General features: G+C 42.6%; 2 protein-coding genes across 6 annotated transcripts in view; one reads left to right on the forward strand and one right to left on the reverse strand.

Annotated features, from left to right (window-relative positions):
* Positions 1–3,547, forward strand: part of FHL2 (four and a half LIM domains 2) — a 34,972-nt gene extending 31,425 nt beyond the window's left edge. For all 5 annotated transcript variants that reach the window (XM_081947623.1, XM_081947625.1, XM_081947624.1 and 2 more), the window contains 2 exons: positions 816–1,002; positions 2,133–3,547. In XM_081947623.1, the coding sequence (XP_081803749.1) occupies positions 816–1,002; positions 2,133–2,284 (339 nt within the window). In that variant the 3' untranslated portion in view covers positions 2,285–3,547. The remainder of the gene's footprint in view (positions 1–815; positions 1,003–2,132) is intronic.
* A 117-nt stretch (positions 3,548–3,664) lies between these two features.
* Positions 3,665–15,284, reverse strand: LOC309389356 (ashwin). Its single transcript, XM_081947622.1, has 5 exons — positions 15,250–15,284; positions 14,085–14,457; positions 11,196–11,362; positions 8,196–8,559; positions 3,665–6,903 (listed from the first exon to the last, which is right to left on the reverse strand). Exons 1-5 carry the CDS (start codon positions 15,267–15,269, stop codon positions 6,856–6,858), a joined length of 972 nt encoding a protein of 323 aa, XP_081803748.1. The 5' UTR covers positions 15,270–15,284; the 3' UTR covers positions 3,665–6,855.
* Between the last annotated feature and the right edge of the window lie 3,607 nt (positions 15,285–18,891).

Genomic DNA, 18,891 nt, shown 5'->3' on the forward strand with positions numbered 1-18,891 from the left:
AACAATCAATAACTCCGCCAAGCTTTGAGGGTCAATACTGATTCCTTTGGAGAAGCCTGTTGGCTTGGAAACTTGGTTTGGGAATAAAAATTACCTTGGGGAGAAAATGGAAAGCGTTACACTCGTATATATGCAGTGGTGGGATTCAAATAGTTTAACAACCCGTTCTCTGCCCTAATGACTGGCTGGGTAGGTGTGTCTGGGTGGTTGTGTGTCTGGGTGGTCATGTGACTGGATGGGCGTGGCCAACCTGACATCACTCAAGTCAAGGGGTAGCTCTCCTCACTCAGCCTCTTCTTGCCACGCCTGGCCATGCTTCACCACTCCCCTTCCAGCCACTCCTTGTCATGCCCAGCTACTGGCTCTGCCGCCCAGCTGAGCAAGCAGCCAGGTGGCTGGGTGACCAGCCAGGCAGCGAGGTGAGGAGTGGCTTGGAGGGGAGGGGCAAAGTGAAGCCAGGCATGGGGAGGCACGCTAAACTGCACAAAAAGTTAGAAACCGGTTCTACCAAACCTGTACGAACTGGCTGAATCCCACCACTGTAATATGTGTATGTTTTGGGGAGAGGGAAGATGTTGCCTTCTTGTGCTTCTAACCTTGAAAATGTCCCTTGAATAGAAATCTATGGATTAGCTGTACATTGGACAATATCTTAACTTAAAATATTAGGAGCTACTGCTCAAGATTACTTTGCTCTTTCTTTCTAAATCATTTACATTTTATTTAAAGTTAAAGAACACGAATGACACATAGTAAATAAAAAAATGAATTCTTCCCTTTCTTTCTTTCCCCCGATTCCTATTTTAAATAAACAGCCAATAACTACTGGAGGAATTACTTACCGAGAGCAGCCATGGCACAAAGAGTGTTTTGTGTGTACTGGATGCAAAAAACAGCTCTCTGGACAACGTTTCACTTCCCGAGATGAGTTTGCCTATTGTCTGAACTGCTTTTGTAGCCTCTATGCCAAGAAGTGTGCAGGATGCACTAACCCAATAAGTGGTAGGTACTTTGCTATTGCCTTTATCTTTTAGACACAATCTTTCTATAAAGGCAGACAGTATAAAAATTAACTTCTGGGTCCATCGTTCAAAAATATCCTTTAGTTGGTATGCCCAACGTTAAAATATTTTGCTTCATGCTAGAATTGCAAATTGAGTTTGTATCCTTTTGCTTTTGATTGTAAACTTTAATTGCTTCTAGTTCCCTCAGGTGTCCAATTTTTTAAATCGTTTTTTTTAAGCGAAACATAGGTATTTTCCCATAAAGGTTTTTTTTTTTTTGTAATTAATTCCAAAAGGATTGACGGAAACACGTTGATCCCAAATGTTCCTAATAGCTGGAGAGCAATTAACAAGTAATTTTTAAAATTTAAAAATGTAATATGGAAGGATGCAAACTAAAAGATGCCAACCAGAGTTTGAGTAAGCTGTCTATTCCTTTGTCTCCCATAGCTCTAAATCTGGTGCAGGTTGCTGTCATGCATTCTTCTCATGATAAAGAACTGTCTTAGACTCTAGAGCAGGGGTGTCAAACTCAATTTCATTGAGGGCCGCATCAGGGCTGAGGTTGACCTTGGAGAAGGGGGAATCTGGGTGTGTGTGGCCAACTGAGTGGGCATGGACAGTTTGATGCTACTCACTGGGTGTAGCTGACTGGGTGGGCATGGCCAACTTGACACCACTCCCCAAACTGCTGCCATGTTTCCTCTTCGCATTGGGTAGACCGGGTCAAAGCCATGCTGGCCCGATGTTTTCTGTTCACATTGGATAGACTGGGCTGAAGCTAAGCAGGTCAGCCCCATACATTTTCCAGATTCGACCACATCATGGGCCAGATCCAGCCCGGGGGCCTTGTTTGATACCCCTGGTCTAGAGCAACTATGGACAATCTCAAGTCCTCCCTCATCTAGAGAATTATTGAATATCCAGTCTACTTACTTGGCTATTCATTCCAATGCGGTCATTGGCTTTGCTCTTTGGAGTTATCTTCAGTCTGCTATTTCCTCCTTGGAAGTCATGGTCAACATATCTGGGGGATGTTAGGTCAAAAAAGGTTGCTTCATAACCCAAGATCCAGTTCTTCACACTGATGAGCCTCACTTTTTTTTTTCTCATGACATCTTTTTTCAGGGCTTGGTGGCACCAAGTATATTTCTTTTGAGGAAAGGCAATGGCACAATGATTGTTTCAACTGCAAGAAATGTTCCCTATCGTTGGTGGGCCGTGGTTTCCTCACAGAAAGAGATGACATCCTGTGTCCTGAATGTGGGAAAGACATTTAAAAAGATGAAAAGCGTTTTTGGAAAAAGTTGTATTTGCGATACATGTTTTCTAGCATACATAATGATGTGCATGAGTTTTGATCAAAAGTGCAGAAAGTAAAATTTTCCCCCCTCAGCAATAGTTAACACGAGCTCTTTTTGGGTGCTAGGCCTCAAGACAATATACTTATACAAAGGAAACAGAACCATGATTGCTGGTCACACCTGCAGTTTTATTGTAGATTAGAGCTCATCCTTCAAACCTCAGCCTCCCTTTATAGAGCAGATTTGAGAGCATCTACTCAAGTTTGAACAATTAGGTGGTAGAATCTAGCCAACATCAACTGATCTTGAAAAGCTAAGCAAGTTTAGATTTAATATTTGGATAGGAAACTACCCAAAATTCTAAGGCTATATATTTGACTGAGAATTAAAAAAAATTCTTGAAGGAAGGCGGTGGCAAGCCACTTTGGCATTGAGAAGAAAAAAATCATCTCCATTCAGTCACCAAGGAATTGAACTCATTTGAAAGAGACTTTTTTACTCACATTCACTTAAAAGCAAGTAAAAAGATCACTAGAATATATTCCAGATGTTACAGAGCAATTAAACAGGGTTTCAAATTGTGCAGAGGTCTTACTGAGCTCAAATGAGAGATTGGGAATAAAAAGGTTTGGTCTGGATGATGGAGCCTGGCTAACGGAGAACTTGTGTAGGCATTCTATCTTGAGTTTTTTCTCTTTTTAGACTGTAGAAACGTATCGGAGTAGATATAACAGAGAAAAGGTAATTTTTTAAAATATCAGTTATCAAGCATACTTCTCATTCCTAAATGCAAAACCACCAATACAAAATTTGAGTTAGATAATATCACTATAATGTTCTTTGTCAGATAAAATTAAGATTTTCTGAAGAATTACAATTGCCACTGATTAAGTGTGTTGGTGGAGGAAGAATCAATATTTAAACTTCCAGTTCACAAATGTATAGATGATAATAACATAGGTTAATTTAGGTACATATCAGTAATACTATATTTATGCCATACCTTAAAAAGATTGATTAAAGAAAGTGATTTTCTTCATCAGCATTCGGAGCTGTTCCCATTTCCAAACACATGAACTGGTTTCCAAATAAATGCCCAAGTTTGGTGGATGCAAATATACAACACATTATTTCAGGATGTTGCAAGATTATTACACAAAATAGTTTTTATTCCTAACAGATTTTTGAAATTTCATTGCACCTTAGAGATTGCAAAGTAATAAATGTATTTCTAGCAAAGTGTTGTATTTTTATGAATTCGGACATTTTAATAAATGTTAATCATTAAGATAAAGCTTGAGTAGACTCCTCCTCTTTAAAAATATGAATCTACACAAAAAGAGGAACTGTTGATTTGTAAAAGAAACCAATTTTCAGAAACCAATATAAAATCAAAGCATTTTATATTGGTTTCACCTTTACAAATTGTCTCATAAAATATGGGACATGGTTAATTACTTCATATGGAGGTAACAAATTGTCCCAATTTCCTGAAATAGACCATAATGCAGATTTACATTCCATTCCATTTCTTGTGCTGTTGTAGTTGTGATAATGCATATTTGCTGCATTTCCTTATTTGTGTAGACTTTGATCACAACAGCTGTTCGTCTACAAGTGATTCACTGTGTAATCTCTTTACAAATCTACTCAGTTAATGTTTTACTGAGAAATACTCATCAATAAATAAATGGGATTCCTTGGTAAGTGCATTAAAAATACAGCTGAACGGGAGTATTAGGCTTCATCTCTCTGAATGCCAAGTTATTGCACAGGTTAAATCTCTTTCCCAGCTCAGGAAGGGAAAATTTACTTTCCCTTGAGAGCTGCACTAAGCCCACACAATTATGATTGGCAGCTGCGGACATGGCCATAATTCAAGGCAATTGGAGATAGATGGATTATAGCATATCTCTGACCCACACTGTTCCAAGATTCTGGTCATTGACTAAGAACAAACAGTACAATAAGAACAATACAGAAAAAACTCCCAAGCATCTTTATAAAAAAGAAAACCCACCAGAGCAACATTTTCACTATCACTCTTAAAACAGAGCGGATAATGGATAGATTTTGTTTCTATGCTTTCATCTTTTGATCTCACGAGGATGCCCAAATTCAGTGTGGTGGCTACATGAAATCACATTTCTGAGAAAACCATGATCTATTGTTGCAACATGACCCTTGATAGCTGAGTTTCAGGATAGAGACTGCTATACAGTACATTTATTTCATAGCAGGTGTTACCAAGAATACGTTTGGGCTTCAATTAAGATGACAAAAATTAGTTCATGTTGTTTTTAAGGACTGTTTACTGAACAATCCCACTTGGCTTACCATCTCAATTCTATGCTAAAAGCTTCTCAAAAATGATCAGTCACTTTCTTTGAAATTATTTGCAGGTTTAAAAACATGTGAAAATATTAATTACTCAAATCTTTGTATCAGCTCTTGCCCTTTCCTTGGGATATCTTTAAGGCTGCTTCACCAGACAGTCATTCACTGAAAGTGACATGTGAACAAAACTTTTGGAATCTAAAATCTATGTCTTTCTATCACCTCCATGACAGGAACACAATTATTGTGTTATTTTATTGTTAATACTAACATTTGGTGACCGTATAGGAAGTTATCTTTTATGGTCTTTGTAAGCATAATTATTTTTTTACTTGAATCTACAATCTACAGCCGCTAGTTTGGAATATATATTGCAATTCCTAAAAATGGAGAACACACTTAGATTTTTTAAAAAAATGAATTACAAACCCTTATACATGTACTGACCAAAGATGCATTTCAAAGGAAAATAAAATCAAGCTATGATCAAAATTGCTAAATTAAAAAAAAATCAATATAGTTATTTAGAGCACGAAGTAAAGCTACTGTATGCCAGTTCTAAAGACTATTTAAATGTTTCCAGTGTTGCAACAGTCCTGTTAGGTGTACCTTAATCCACCAATGCTGGCATAGATGTTTAATTCTATTATACAAAAAAACCTCAGTTGAATCAGCCTAACAAGTAAGATAAAATTATAGCATAAAGATGATCTATACAAGAGATCACACTTAAATTAATTTAATTTAGATGAGTTAATAAAAGGACGGCAATTCAAATACAAAAACACAAAATTAAATTGTATACATTACTCAAGTAGAAAACTTGTACAAATGTTTGAATTCAACTACACTTCGATACACCATTCTTTATATTCTGAAGTGCTCTGTGATGTTTTAGGGCACAATGGAGGCAATGGAAATTATGTCACTTAATGCAATCAGAGTCAATAGTTAAACATAAGTTAAATGAAATTTACTATGAAGCAGTAGCATATAGGACTGTGGGCTAAATCTTATAAATGTTCAGAAGTGATGTCTTTTATCTACCTTACTGATATCAACACAACTTAAATGTACTCAGTGTGGTAATTGGTTTTTTTCTACTCCCAAACGAGCAATTTTTACAACAATTATATCTCATTTTACTTCTGCTTTGTGTTCATTGTGAAGAAGCTGCTAACGTTTCAAAGTTTTGAAACTAAATTATCTGTTTCACTAAGATGCTTCCAGCTTCTTCGGAGCCTTTAACTAATGCAATTTCATTAATGATGTACAACTACATTGTGCATACAAATGTGATTCTAATATTTTTAAACCCCGGGATAATTTTTTACCTCGTATAAGAAAAAAATACAATAAGTTTCAAACAATTTATTCACAGACAAAACTTTCATCCCTGCAAACTTCCACTTAGTTCATCTCTTTTCTAGCTGCATAAATAAATAGAGCAAGCATTACTTTCCTTCTCAATTTTGTCAGGCATTATTTAATTGTAGTTAAATAAGCTTTCCTTAAAAATGCTAGTATAAAACACCGATCACATACTGTATAAAAATGCAGTTCTGCTTCACACAGTTTTTTCCCCCAACACACAATCTTGAGGGTGGGGGCTTCTGACTATGTATCTCTAAAGACAAGAGAAATCCATTTGATCTTCCATTTTAGCAAAAACTTCAATTTGAAGCAAAACCAGTGTACAGAGTTCAGGATTTCACATAAAGAAAACTGGAAAGGACCCAAATAGTTTCTCAAAAAAATAATATTGGCACCTAAAAATGAGAAATTGTTTTTTCCAGGCCTTTCAACAGAACTATTATGTGCAAATATCTTAGTAAAATCAGCAGACTAGGGAAACAGTCTTCCATACTATTTAAATATATGGTATGTGTTTAAAAAATATACTATTGTACAACTGAACAGAATAGTTAGAAACTTTCTATATCAAATCATGCAAAGACTTGATGTGTAGACTACAGTTAAAAATGGAGAAGAAAGGCTGGTAAAACAATTTTGTTCTACCAAAATTAACTTCTAAAATGGGGAGTAAATTCAAAGTGCAAGATAAATATTCTCAGGTTGATGGTGAACATGTGGTGCTTTCTTTATACCGTGAAGTTCTAAGCAACTACCACTGCAATCTGCATCTCTGGTTAGTACAATTCTTCTGTCCTGAAATGAAGACTCATTTGCATTTCTAACTCTCGTGGGGTTCATGGCCATGTTACATGCTGGATCTTCTTTTTTGCTTCAGGAGGCTTCTGGAGGGAGAAAAGAATTAGATTATTTAAGGAGTCACGTTAAAGCATCCAGAACTTGATTTCGGTTTCCATCTAGTGGTTAAAATGAAGGTGTTTTGGAATCTTTAAAAAGGACTTCAATTTTCCATAACATATTAGGCTCTTGTCTGGACGAAGGAAGGAAATATTAGTATGTATCCCAACTTAATTGAAGGATGTTTATCATTACTATTTATTGTCTCTTACTTCCTGCACTCATCTGTATCTTCCACAATGCCCAGTGATGCAATAACAAGTGTGGATGGCAAGTTAGGGGCACAGGCTACAGTCTCTCTAGAACAGGCTTGTCAAATTGGCGGCCCACGCGTCAGATGTGTCACACGCAGCCTTGCTCAGCAAAAGCAAAAAAGTCATGATATGTCATGTGACGTGATAAGAGTTTGACACCCGTGCTCTAGAACAAGAGGTCCCACTTAAGACGTGAAATGGGATCTCTTGGCACACCAATGTCTCCTTTCCTCAACAGGCTTTTCATTCTCCTCTATACAACCTCCTCTATAAACCTCTGTGCTCCATCCCACATAGTTCGTAACTTGAGGCAGCACAGGAGGCAGTCTCTCTCTGTAAATGTCCTTAAGCCAATGTGGTAGAACTACCAGCTGAAAGGGAGGGGACCCATCTAGTGGGAGTAAAGAGACATTCCAGTTTAAAATCTGTTCCAGAAAGTAAACTTCTGAGGTCAAACCCTTAGGTTTATATCTGCATAGGTGACCAATAATAAACTATCTTAGGCCTATCCACAAGTGGGTCTGGTTGCTTGCACCTGACATCTAACATATTTTAAGATCCCAGAGAATCAGAATTTGGAACATGGGAAGGGAGAATACAGATTATTATATATTCAGTAGATATCTCAGTATGTATCAATGTCCAAAAAAAACCTTTTTGTCTTAGAAAACATTTTCAGAATACACACAAAAAAAACCCGAAACCAAATGAAACTTGTGCCATTTCTAAAATAATTACCTTTACACCTCATACAGATTTTTGTAAAGCACTTTTAGGGCAAAGCATATTACTTGTTTTGTGCCAACTGAGAGTTATTTTTAACAATAATAAAACTCTTATCAAGATAACACAACAACAACATGGTAATAATGAACAAAAGTCTACTGGCTTCTTGAACGAAATTAAGATAGGCAAAGGCTGGTGCAAGTTTGAATTCTGTTGTTAAAAATGGCAGCTGCAAACTACCGAGACATTTACTGGGACATCATTCAAGAATGACCTCATAAAATAATCGATATACTTACTGATGAATCCAATTCTTCTTTTGGAGCAGCTCTCTTATATTTCACAACAGTAGTTCCTGTAAGAGGCTCTAAAGCTAACGGCTTTTGACCAGGTGACATATTAATTACAATATTGTTCTTTTTACCCTCATTATTCCTAGATTCCCTCTTAACATCCAATGAGAAAGTGGAAGCAGATATGCACAATGTGGAATTTGAAGGAACAGGCAGTCTTTTACAAGTGATATTGGTACTTCCAGATGAAAGGAATTTTAAACCATCAGCGGCTCCATTCTCAGTCTTCCTCACTTTAATACTTGTACTTGTTGAGCTACCATCAAACACAATGAGAGGCCTTTTTCTTAGGCTTTCCATTGCCATAATGCTGAATAAGGAAAAGTGACATAAAATTAATCATATATGAAACAAAAATTATTACAGTATTTCAAATAATATCTCATTTTAATAACTATTTGAAAGAGAGTCCAGTCAATTCCAATATAACTTTCCCCCATAGGCATACTTAAATCATACTTAAATTCACGAAGAGACTGGACTGCCACTGGTCTGAAATGGTGTAGGGTCTCCTGCTTGGGTTGGGGGGGTTGGACTAGATGACCTACAAGGTCCCTTCCAACTCTGTTAATCTGTATCTATCACACCTTCGTGGTATGAAGGCTACAAAAGGGCTTAAGTTTTTATTTTACATTCCTTACAAAATCGCATGCTGTTCAAACTGATGAAGAATTAATCTCACACAAATGGCAAATGCTTTTGTACCGCCAGATGTGCATTTATTTCACAACTAATCCAGTCTAAGAATAAAGAACACACTAATCATTTCAAAACGTACTGAAAAACTGGACAAACCAAACTAAAATAGTCCAAGTCTGTATGTATGTTCTCCAAAGATTAATTCAAAGATGGACAATAATCTTGGATTAAGATTCCAGAGCCCAGTTAAATCCTTTGCCTCAGCATTGTCCACTTTTAATGTTTTTGCTTAGACATTTGTCAAGATTCTACTTTTAGTTGGTGGTAATTTTTAATTATGATTTGCACTGGTGTCATCAATTTCAGACAAGATGCTACAACTGGAGCAACAGGCTGCTTAATGAAGTATAAATATATTTTGCATACCTCTTTTTGACTTAATCCCCTGGATGAAATTAGGTACTTGGGTTATGCATGAAATATATTATATGCAGATAAATGAAAGCAGTTCAATGCTAACCCTGTCTTGATCTCAGCTAATTTATGACTGTTGACGTCCAATTTCTTTTCATAATAATGTGTAACTTTAAACTGCCAATACAGACAACAAAATTTATCTGACAAAGAGCAGGTCAAAATAATCAAGGTTTCCCTTCTTCAATCGGCTGACTTTTTCTCAGATAAAGCTGAGAGTCTGAAGTGACAGGGAGCTACAATCAAAGAGTCTTGCTTAGCTGAGAGCTGTACAGATGCATTACCACCAGCTCAAGAATCAAATGAAATTCCTCCCCCCACTGAGGCCTGCTCAACTGGACTCATTCTTCCCTCTTGACCTAGAGCAGGGGTGTCCAAACTTGGGAACTTTAAGACTTGTGGAATTCTGGGAGTTGAAGTCCACAAGTCTTAAAGTTCCCAAGTTTGGACACCCCTGACTTAGAGGGTAATACATATACATTTATTTACGGTCACAGACCAAAACACAAGTACTATAAAGAGACATAAGAGAATTGATCATAGCATCATAGCAATCAGTCATCAGAAGGTTAACTAAGGAAAGTTACAGCGTTCTCCTCTAATGGTTACAGCTCTTAAGAAAAATTTGGAAACCTGAGAGGTGATGTATGAGGAGCCATCTCCAAGGCAATAGACAAAGAAATTACAGCCATTAGGTCTAGAAGGGATGATTTCAAGAAAAGACAGTAACTTGGATCTGTCTGCGTTATACATGGAACAAAATAGAAGGATGTGCTCCACAGTTTCAACCTCGGCTCTGCCACAAGGGCATAGCCGCTCGTTAATCGGGAGCCTCTTAAAACGACCATCCAAAAGTGCTGAGGGCAAGACATTAAAGCGAGCTAGGGAAAAAGCTCTTCTATACTTGGGAATGGTTAGGGTATAAAAATAGGAAGCCATCCTCAATCCATAATTATTAAGTTGGTTAAAAGTCAGGGGGGAGCACGTTTTGTTGGCTCTTCCTTGTAGATATTGTAAATCAATGTCCACAAGCCGTTGGACTATCCTAAACTGGGCCGTAGTTTCCCATGGCATCATCCGTAAAACCTAGCAGATGTAGTTTCTTCAGCAGCTCTTTCTCCCAGCGAGAAATATGAGAGTCCGCAAACGCCCGGGAGAGGGAACTGCCAGGAACTGCCAGAAAAAGCACCCGAAACCACCATTTAAAGGTGTTAATCCAGGCCATACATTCCACCGATCGAATGCCCAGTTGCAGATACATTGGGGCAAAACCAACGCAAGGGGGAAGACCTAGAAGTTTTCTAAGAAAAGCCGCCTGGGTTCTTTCAATGCAATCCTCGAAGCCCCATATCCAACCTAGAGGGTAATGACCTTTTCTGCCCTTTGATGAGAAGTGCAGAAATGGGCTGTTAGTTATCAATTACTACTGTACTTTAATTTACAATTGTTTTCTTATACTTGAAAGCCAATTTGGGAGGATGCAAATAATAAATTTGGTACAGTGATTTAATATGCTGCCCTAGAAAGCAGGAGATTGTGAGTTCTAGGCCTCTTTTAGGAGTGAAAACCACCTGGTGACTTTGGGGCAGTGACTCCCTCACAGCTGAATCCACCTCTCAGGGTTCTTATTGTGGGGAAAATAGGAGGCAGGAATATGAAGAATGTCACTGTCCTGAGTTACATAGAAAGAAAGCAGGACAAAAATCTAATAACAACAAATTAAAATGCAGGAAACAATATTGTCTAATTCAAGATAAGTTGGTTTCCTGTTATGTCACAGACGTTTGAAAGATTTTGAAGAGAATCCAAGTACTGTAAACAAAGCAAACTTACCTTTGGGTGCTAGGTTTCAACACTTGCTGACCTCTTTGTTTTTCTATTTGTTTCCCCCATCTGGTTTTGGGCAAATCACGCTGAGGCAATGGTATGACATGTTGAATATACAAGTCAGTAAGGCAGTCTTTACTGATTTTCACCTCATCTTCTACTGGGATATTCTTCTAATGAAAAACAATAGAAATCATGTTACGATTACCGTGTTTCCCCAAAAATACAACAGGGTCCTATATTTTTTTGACCCACGAAATACGGCCTTAGGCTTATTAGAGGGGGGGGGCGTATTGTTTTGGGGTTGCCGGGTGGCTGCTCCCTTACGACCGGGCTCCCAAAGAGCCGGGCACAACCTCAGGAGCGAAGCAGCCATGAGGTGACCATGCTCACGAGCAGCCACCCAGCAAACCCCCTCTCCAGCCGGGCAGAGCACCATTCACTGACCTAGGGAATATCCCTAAGGCGCCAAGCCATGTGGCACTCTGCCTGCCCCCCAGCTCCCACGGCTTGGCACATTCGGGATACCCCCTAGGTCAGTGCATGAAGCTCTGCCCGGCTGGAGAGGGGGGTTGCGCGAGCGCCTGCTCCGCCCCCAGCTCTCATGCTTCCCAGCCTCACCATGCCCTGGTCCAGCTGTCCTTGCAGCCGCCGCCGAGCTCTGAGCAAAACTACTTCTTCGGCTTCTAAACTCCGGAACTCAGCTTCCGATTCTTCCAGCAGCGGCCGCTCTAGGAGTGCTTTCTATGGTTATGGGAAGGCTGCCGGACAAAGTCTTCCGGCAGCCTGCCCATAACCATACAACACACTCCTGGAGAGGGGGTTTGCCAGGTGGCTGCTTATGAGCATGGTCACCTCATGGCTGCTTCGCCCCTGAGGCTGTGCCCAGCTCTTCGGGAGCCCACTCGTAAGGGAGCAGCCGCCCGGCAACTCCCCCCTCCAGCCAGGCAGAACGCCACTCCCCAACCTAGCGGTATCCCGAAGGTGCCAAGCAACGTGAGTGCCTTTCTTCCGCCCGCTCCCTCCCCTGCTCCTGCAGCTTGGTGCCTTCAGGATACTGCTAGGTTGGTGAGCAGTGCTCTGCCTTGCGGGAGGAGGGGGTTGTCCAGGGGGCTTATTTTCAGGGCGGGAGCTTATATTTTTGCCCACCTGAAAAATGTGGCAAGGCTTTAGTTTTGGGACATGTTGTATTTTCGGGGAAACACGGTATTACAGTTCATAATGTGCTTGAAAGCAATTCTATGTGTAGCAATATACTTTGTACAATACAAGAGTTAGAAAATCACCACAGTTTTGCTGGCATGCTTTTACAGTTCAGGGTTTCTTTTGTCACACAGAAGGTACATTTTACTCCAGACCTACAAAAACAGGAGGAGCCTATAATACTAGCTGGTTATCGAATATGACGTAAGGTCTCCCTAATATAAAATTTCTGATTATTCCACCCATACACATGACTCTTCTAGGAGAAAGGTGGTAAATTTTACTAGACGGAACAAAAATGAAGCAAGAGAAGCTACACATTTCCTTATCCTCAATGCTGCTGCTTAATGTGGGGGGGGGGGGACCCCAAAAGACATCTCTTATATGTCATGATAAATGTTATAGACTTGCAAGATTGGGTATCATGTTGATAACAGAGAAGATACAGGTAGTCCTTGCTTAATGGCCTTAATTTGGGGCCATCATTTCCTTTGCTAAGCAATGCTGTTATTAAACAAAACACCCCGTGATCATACTGCTTAACAATGGCAGTTCCAATAGTCCCTGTTCTCTTTCCCCTGCTCTTCTCACCTTTGCTTCCTCCCTCCCCACCTGCCTATCTTCTCCATCCACCATCCAGGAACACCGCTCTCCGCCATACTTGTGGCCCTGTACTCCTCTACGTCTGCCATTCCACCACACTAACTGCCCTGCACCTCCACTGCTCCCAGCTTTTCCATCTTCTACTTCCTCTCACTGCTGACAAGGTGCACTTTACCTGCCTGGCTCGCCTTTTCTCACACCCTCTGCCTAGGCTCCGCTGTCCCCTTGTGTTCCACCAACCCTGGCTCCCTAGTCCACCGGGTAAAGGTTCATGCCACCTTGCAAGCAGCAGCAGGAGGCAGAAGATGGAGATCAACTGGAAGCAGTGGGAGTGGGCAAGATAAAGAGACTACTGGATAAACATTTTTTTTTAAAAGCGTATATGATTATAACAAGAGCTAAGTGGCTAAGATGCTGAGCTTGTTGATCAGAAAGGTTGGCAGTTTGGCGCTTCGAATCCCTAGTGCCGCGTAAGGGAGTGAGCTTACATTGCTTGTCCCAGCTTCTAACAACCTAGCAGTTCGAAAACGCAAGTAGAAAAATAGGAACCACCTTTGGTGGGAAGGTAACAGCGTTCCATGCACCTTCGGCATTTACTCATGCCGGCCATATGACCCCGGAGACATCTTCGGACAGCGCTGGCTCTTTGGCTTTGAAATGGAGATGAACACTGACCCCTAGAGTTGGGAACGACTAGCACATATGCACGAGGGGAACCTTTACCTTTACTATGATTATAACGTGGCTTTACAAAGGAAAATCAAGAAAGTTGAATTACTCAATTCTTATAACAATTAAAATAATTCTGAAATAAAGGAATGCCCTTTATAAAGGACGTGTGATCACCACACTTAAGAGAGCGAACTTCTTCTATTGCCTGAGTGGCTACCAACAGCAAGGGAAGAATGCCAGTCTGCAGACTGGGCAGGATCGTCGCAGGAGTGTTAAAGCGGGAAAGAAGGCCAAGCCTCCTTCTCCCAGGGCGGTGGCAAAACCAAATATGCCCGGCAGAAACCCTGGAAGGTAGGTGCCAGGAACCCCGAGTCCAGCCCGTGCTTCCTCGCCGCCCCGCCTTCCCCTCCTCGCTACCTGCTCCAGCGTCAAGAGTAAGAATTCCTGGGAGAGAAGCTCCGGGTGCAACAGGAGGTCCGAGTCCACCCGCGCCCCGTCGCCGCTTCCATCCTTCGCGGAGAAGCCGCGGTCCCCGAAAGCCGCCATCTTTCCAAACGCGATCCTGATTGGCCGCCTGAGCATTCTTTCGAAAGGTTCCTTCCGGTGACGCAAGGCGAAGCGACGGTTAGAGGAAGCGCCGCGGAGGTACGAAAAGGTAGAGCGAAAGGTGCCCGTTTCCGGGCTCCCGTTGTCAAAGAACGAACGAAGGAACGAAAAGGGGAGTTTCAGCGTAGCCGCCGTTGAGGCAAATCCCAGGGAAAATGCAGAATTCTTCAATTTTCTACTTTCTCTGTTTGATCCAATAAATGAAACTTGAACTTTCAATGTGAATAATAACCCAATGCCTGGAATGCACCAACTGACTATTGTTACATCCTCAACCCCCCCATAATTTTAACCTAAGACTGTCTACTGCTGATCTCACCCCATTCCTAAGAGGTCTGTAAGGGGCGTGCATAAGCGCACCGGCGTGCCTACCGTCCCTGTCCTACTGTCTCCATTTATTCGTAGCAACTTACTGTGCTCATACTTATGCTATACTTCCATACGTTCATACTTTATACTATAAAGTTATACTCGTTATCTTTTACATGCTTGACAAACTAAATAAAATAAGTAAATAAAATACTCGCTTAAGTTTTAAAATGAATCGGGGTTGGAAACTAGGCTAAGGGGTGACATAAGAGTCTTCCAATAATCAAGGGCTGCCACAGAGAAGAGGCGGTAGACCTATTCTCCAAAGCACCTAAGGGCAGGACAAGAAATAAAGGGTGGAAACTCGTTGAGAGATTCCATCAAGTACTATGGAGAAATTTCCAGGTAGTGAGAACAATTAACCAGAACGGCTTGCCTCCAGAAGTTGTGGGTGCTAAGTCATCGACTTACGACCTGGCGGTGCTCCGGACAGCATTTGTCCAGAATGGTATTGAATCTCCTGCTTGACAAGAAGTTGGACTAGAAGACCTCCAGGGTCCCTCCCAACTCTGTGTGTTGAAGGCCACACATCTTAGAATTGCAAGTTTGAAAAACACTGTTTTAGCAACAGCCCTATCTAAAATGCGTTTCAGGGGTACCCCATTACCTTTGCATTATGCTGTGCATTTCGGGAGGGGGCGGCGAAATTCATAACCAGCCCAGCAGGATTTTACGTTTTGAAGAAAAGGGATCAGCCCCCAGGCAATGAGGATCGGCCCAGGCGGCTTTATTCTCTGGTTACACAACGGTGCTGGCTGAAAATGATTTATGATCACCCCGCAGGTACTCCAAATCTGATAGTAAAGTACTTAATTTTTTTTAAAATGAGACTCAAACTGAGATTTCCATCCAAACATGCACCCTTATACAATCGGCTTTCCAACCGCAACCGAGATCCGAGTAGTTAAAAGGTTTCTGTTAGATCTGGGCAACGAGAGACAGACTGCGGACACGAAGTAACTCAACAGCTCATTTTATTAGTAGTAGTAGTGATCCAGCTTAACCTGTGGTCGGAGGGTTCCCCTTTTATAGGGATGAGGCACGCCCATTGACCAATCAGATGAATACCTGTTTCCCGCTGTAGGAGCGGACCTGAGGGAAGACTTATCTCGATATATGCTAATATCTAACACCCCTCCCCTCCTAGATGGGACGTTGCGGTAGGTGACATAGTCCTTTAGGTAGGTGGGTGTTTGTCTTGCTCGGGAGGAACGTCGGAGTTCAGGTTGCGTTGAAGTACTTGCAGGACTGGTTTCCTGTTGGTTTGAAGTGGTTGCAGGATCGGGTGCTTTTTCTGTTTCTGGAGGTCTTGCGTTTTCGATGCTCTTTTCCCTGGTATCTTGTTCGGCTGCGATGACGGGGGGTTGCTCAGCGGCTGTGATGACGGGGGGTTGCTCAGCTGCGTGCGTGATGTCCTGTCCCCCGCTTAGCTCGCCGGTGTCGTCGTTTCCTGGGATGAAGTTTCCCTGCGGTTGTCTTTCTGTGGACAGGAAACTTTCGCCCTCATCCCGTAAGTTGGATTGTGCTAGGCGACCTCGAAGCTGATCGATGTGCCTTCTCCAATTCCGCCCATCTTCAAGCTCTAACAAATACGATCGAGGGCCCATGATGCCAATGACCCTCGCCGGTATCCACAATGTCCCCCCTGTGTAATTTTGAGCATAAACAGTGTCTCCTTCTCTAAAAGATCTGACCTTACTTGTAGAGTCTGGGGGAGCCGAGGTAGAATAATTCGGGTGGAGCCTGTCCAGGTGAGACCGTAGGCGGCGACCCATTAGTAGTTCAGCGGGGCTTCTACCCGTCGTTGCGCTCGGGGTAATGTGTTGAATGAGGAGGTAATGGTCAATGCGTGTTTGCCAATCCCCCGGGCCCATCCTGGCGAGGGCCTCTTTCGCGAACCGCACCATTCTTTCTGCCTGACCATTGGACGCTGGATGGAATGGCGCGATGAGGGCGTGTCTGATTCCCAACCCTGCTAAAAATGTTTCGAACTGCATGGCCGTGAATTGGGGCCCGTTGTCCGATACTAACAGATCTGGTAGACCATGGGTGGCGAAAAGCCGCCTAAGAACCTTTATAACTGCCTCTGCCGTGGTTGATGTCATTAGGACTACATCTAACCATTTAGAATAAGCATCTACAACTATGAGGAAGGTTTGACCCTGGAATGGTCCTGCAAAATCAATATGAATGCGTGACCAGGGTGCCTTGGGTTTCTCCCATTCTGTGGCGGGCGCTTCCGGGGGTGCTGGTCTCGACTCCTGGCATGGGTCGCAAGTGGCCACCCACTCCTCTATTTCTTTGTCCATATTGGGCCACCACACATAACTTCTCGCTAACGCTTTCATTCTCACGATCCCCGGATGACCCATATGTAAAGCATTCAATACCTTTTTTCGTAGAGCAAAAGGAATAACAACTCGATCCCCCCACAACAAACATCCCTGTAACACGGAGAGTTCGTCCCGTTTAGACCAAAACATTTTGAATTCCGGGCCCACATTTCCCTTCGGCCACCCCCTCCATACCCAAGTTTGCACTTGTTTTATTAAATTGTCCTTCGAGGAGAACCTTGCGACATCGTAAGAAGAAACCGGTCCCGAATCCAAACAGTCAATGAGCAATACCGGTACTTCTGGAGTGGGGTCTGGCAAAATGTCTGGTAATGGGCAACGGCTGAGCGCATCTGCGTGCCCTAGAGTGGAGCCCGGTCGATGAATTAACTTGTAAGAGTACGCAGCCAGGAAAACAGTCCACCTGGTCATACGTGGAGAAAGGGAGACCGGAGTGGGGCGATTTCCCGCCAAAAGTCCTAACAGCGGTTTGTGATCAGTAATGAGTTCAAAATCGCGGCCGTAGAGGTATTCATGGAAACGTTTCACACCTGCAACGGCAGCCAATGCTTCTCTGTCCATTTGGCTGTAGTTCCTTTCGGCCGATGAAAGAGTTCTGGAGTAGAAAGCAATGGGTGCTTCTTTCCCGTCGGGCATCCTGTGGCTGAGGACTGCTCCAACCCCGAAAGGCGATGCGTCGCAGGTCAATACCAGCGGGAGGGTTTGACTGTATTGCACAAGTAGTGAGTCAGTGGTGAGCAGGCGCTTTACCCCGGCGAATGCTGCAGCTTCGGCTCGTCCCCATCTCCATGGTGCGTTCCTCTGGAGTAGACGGTGTAGTGGCTCAGCAACGGTCGCCTTCTGTCTCAGAAAAACGCTGTAGAAATTAAGTAGTCCGAGGAAGGCCTGCAACTCGGTTTGATTTCGTGGTGTGGGGGCGTCCTGGATTGCCTTAATTTTCTTTTCAGTGGGGTGAATTCCCTGACCATCAATTCTATAACCCAGGAATTCTACACTAGGCACGTTAATTTGGCATTTTTCTTTTTTAAGGCGGAGGCCCTTCTCTCTGATTCTGGCCAAAACAGATCTGACTCTTTTGTTTAGTTGCTCCTCGTTTGCAGCGGACACCAAGATATCGTCAAAATATGGGACGACTCCCGGTATCCCTTGCAACAGTCGTTCCATGACGCTCTGGAACAATCCTGGAGCAATACTTACGCCGAATTGTAGCCGGTTGCATTTAAACGCTCCTCTGTGCGTCACTATAGTCTGGGCCTCCGCTGTGGCGCTATCTACTGGCAGTTGCTGGTAAGCTTGTGCCATATCTAACTTAGCGAAAACCTTTCCTGGCCCCAATGAGTGCAATAGGTGCTGTACTACGGGCACCGGATATGCGCTCTGTTGTAGCGCGACATTAATTGTGCATTTATAGTCTGCGCACAAGCGGACTGATCCGTCTGACTTAACTGGGGTCACGATAGGTGTCTCCCAACGCGCGTGATCTACCGGCTCAAGGATTCCTTGTTCCACTAACTTATCTATCTCCTTATCTATTTTTGGGCGGAGTGCAAAAGGCACTCGTCTCGGTTTAAGTCGGATTGGCGCCACATTTGGATCTAAATTGAACGATATTGGTTTGCCCACATACTTACCAAGACCGGAGCTGAACACATCCTCGAACTCCTTAAAGATCTTTTCAGCGCTGCTGTTTCTCACGGCGTTGATTCCGGTGACTTCTAATCCCAGGGCTTCAAACCAATCAAGCCCCAGGAGGTTCTGCAATGGCGCGCTGGAGATGGTCACGGGCAGCTGGGCTTCGATGTCCTTAAACTGGATGTGGAATGTGCCTTGGCCCACGATGGGGACTTGGTTCCCCTGGTAGTCTCGTAGCAGGACGTCAGGAGCGCGCAGTTGGC

Source organism: Natrix helvetica (assembly GCF_964273705.1).
Source record: "Natrix helvetica genome assembly, chromosome: 3".
Lineage (NCBI taxonomy): Eukaryota > Metazoa > Chordata > Lepidosauria > Squamata > Natricidae > Natrix > Natrix helvetica.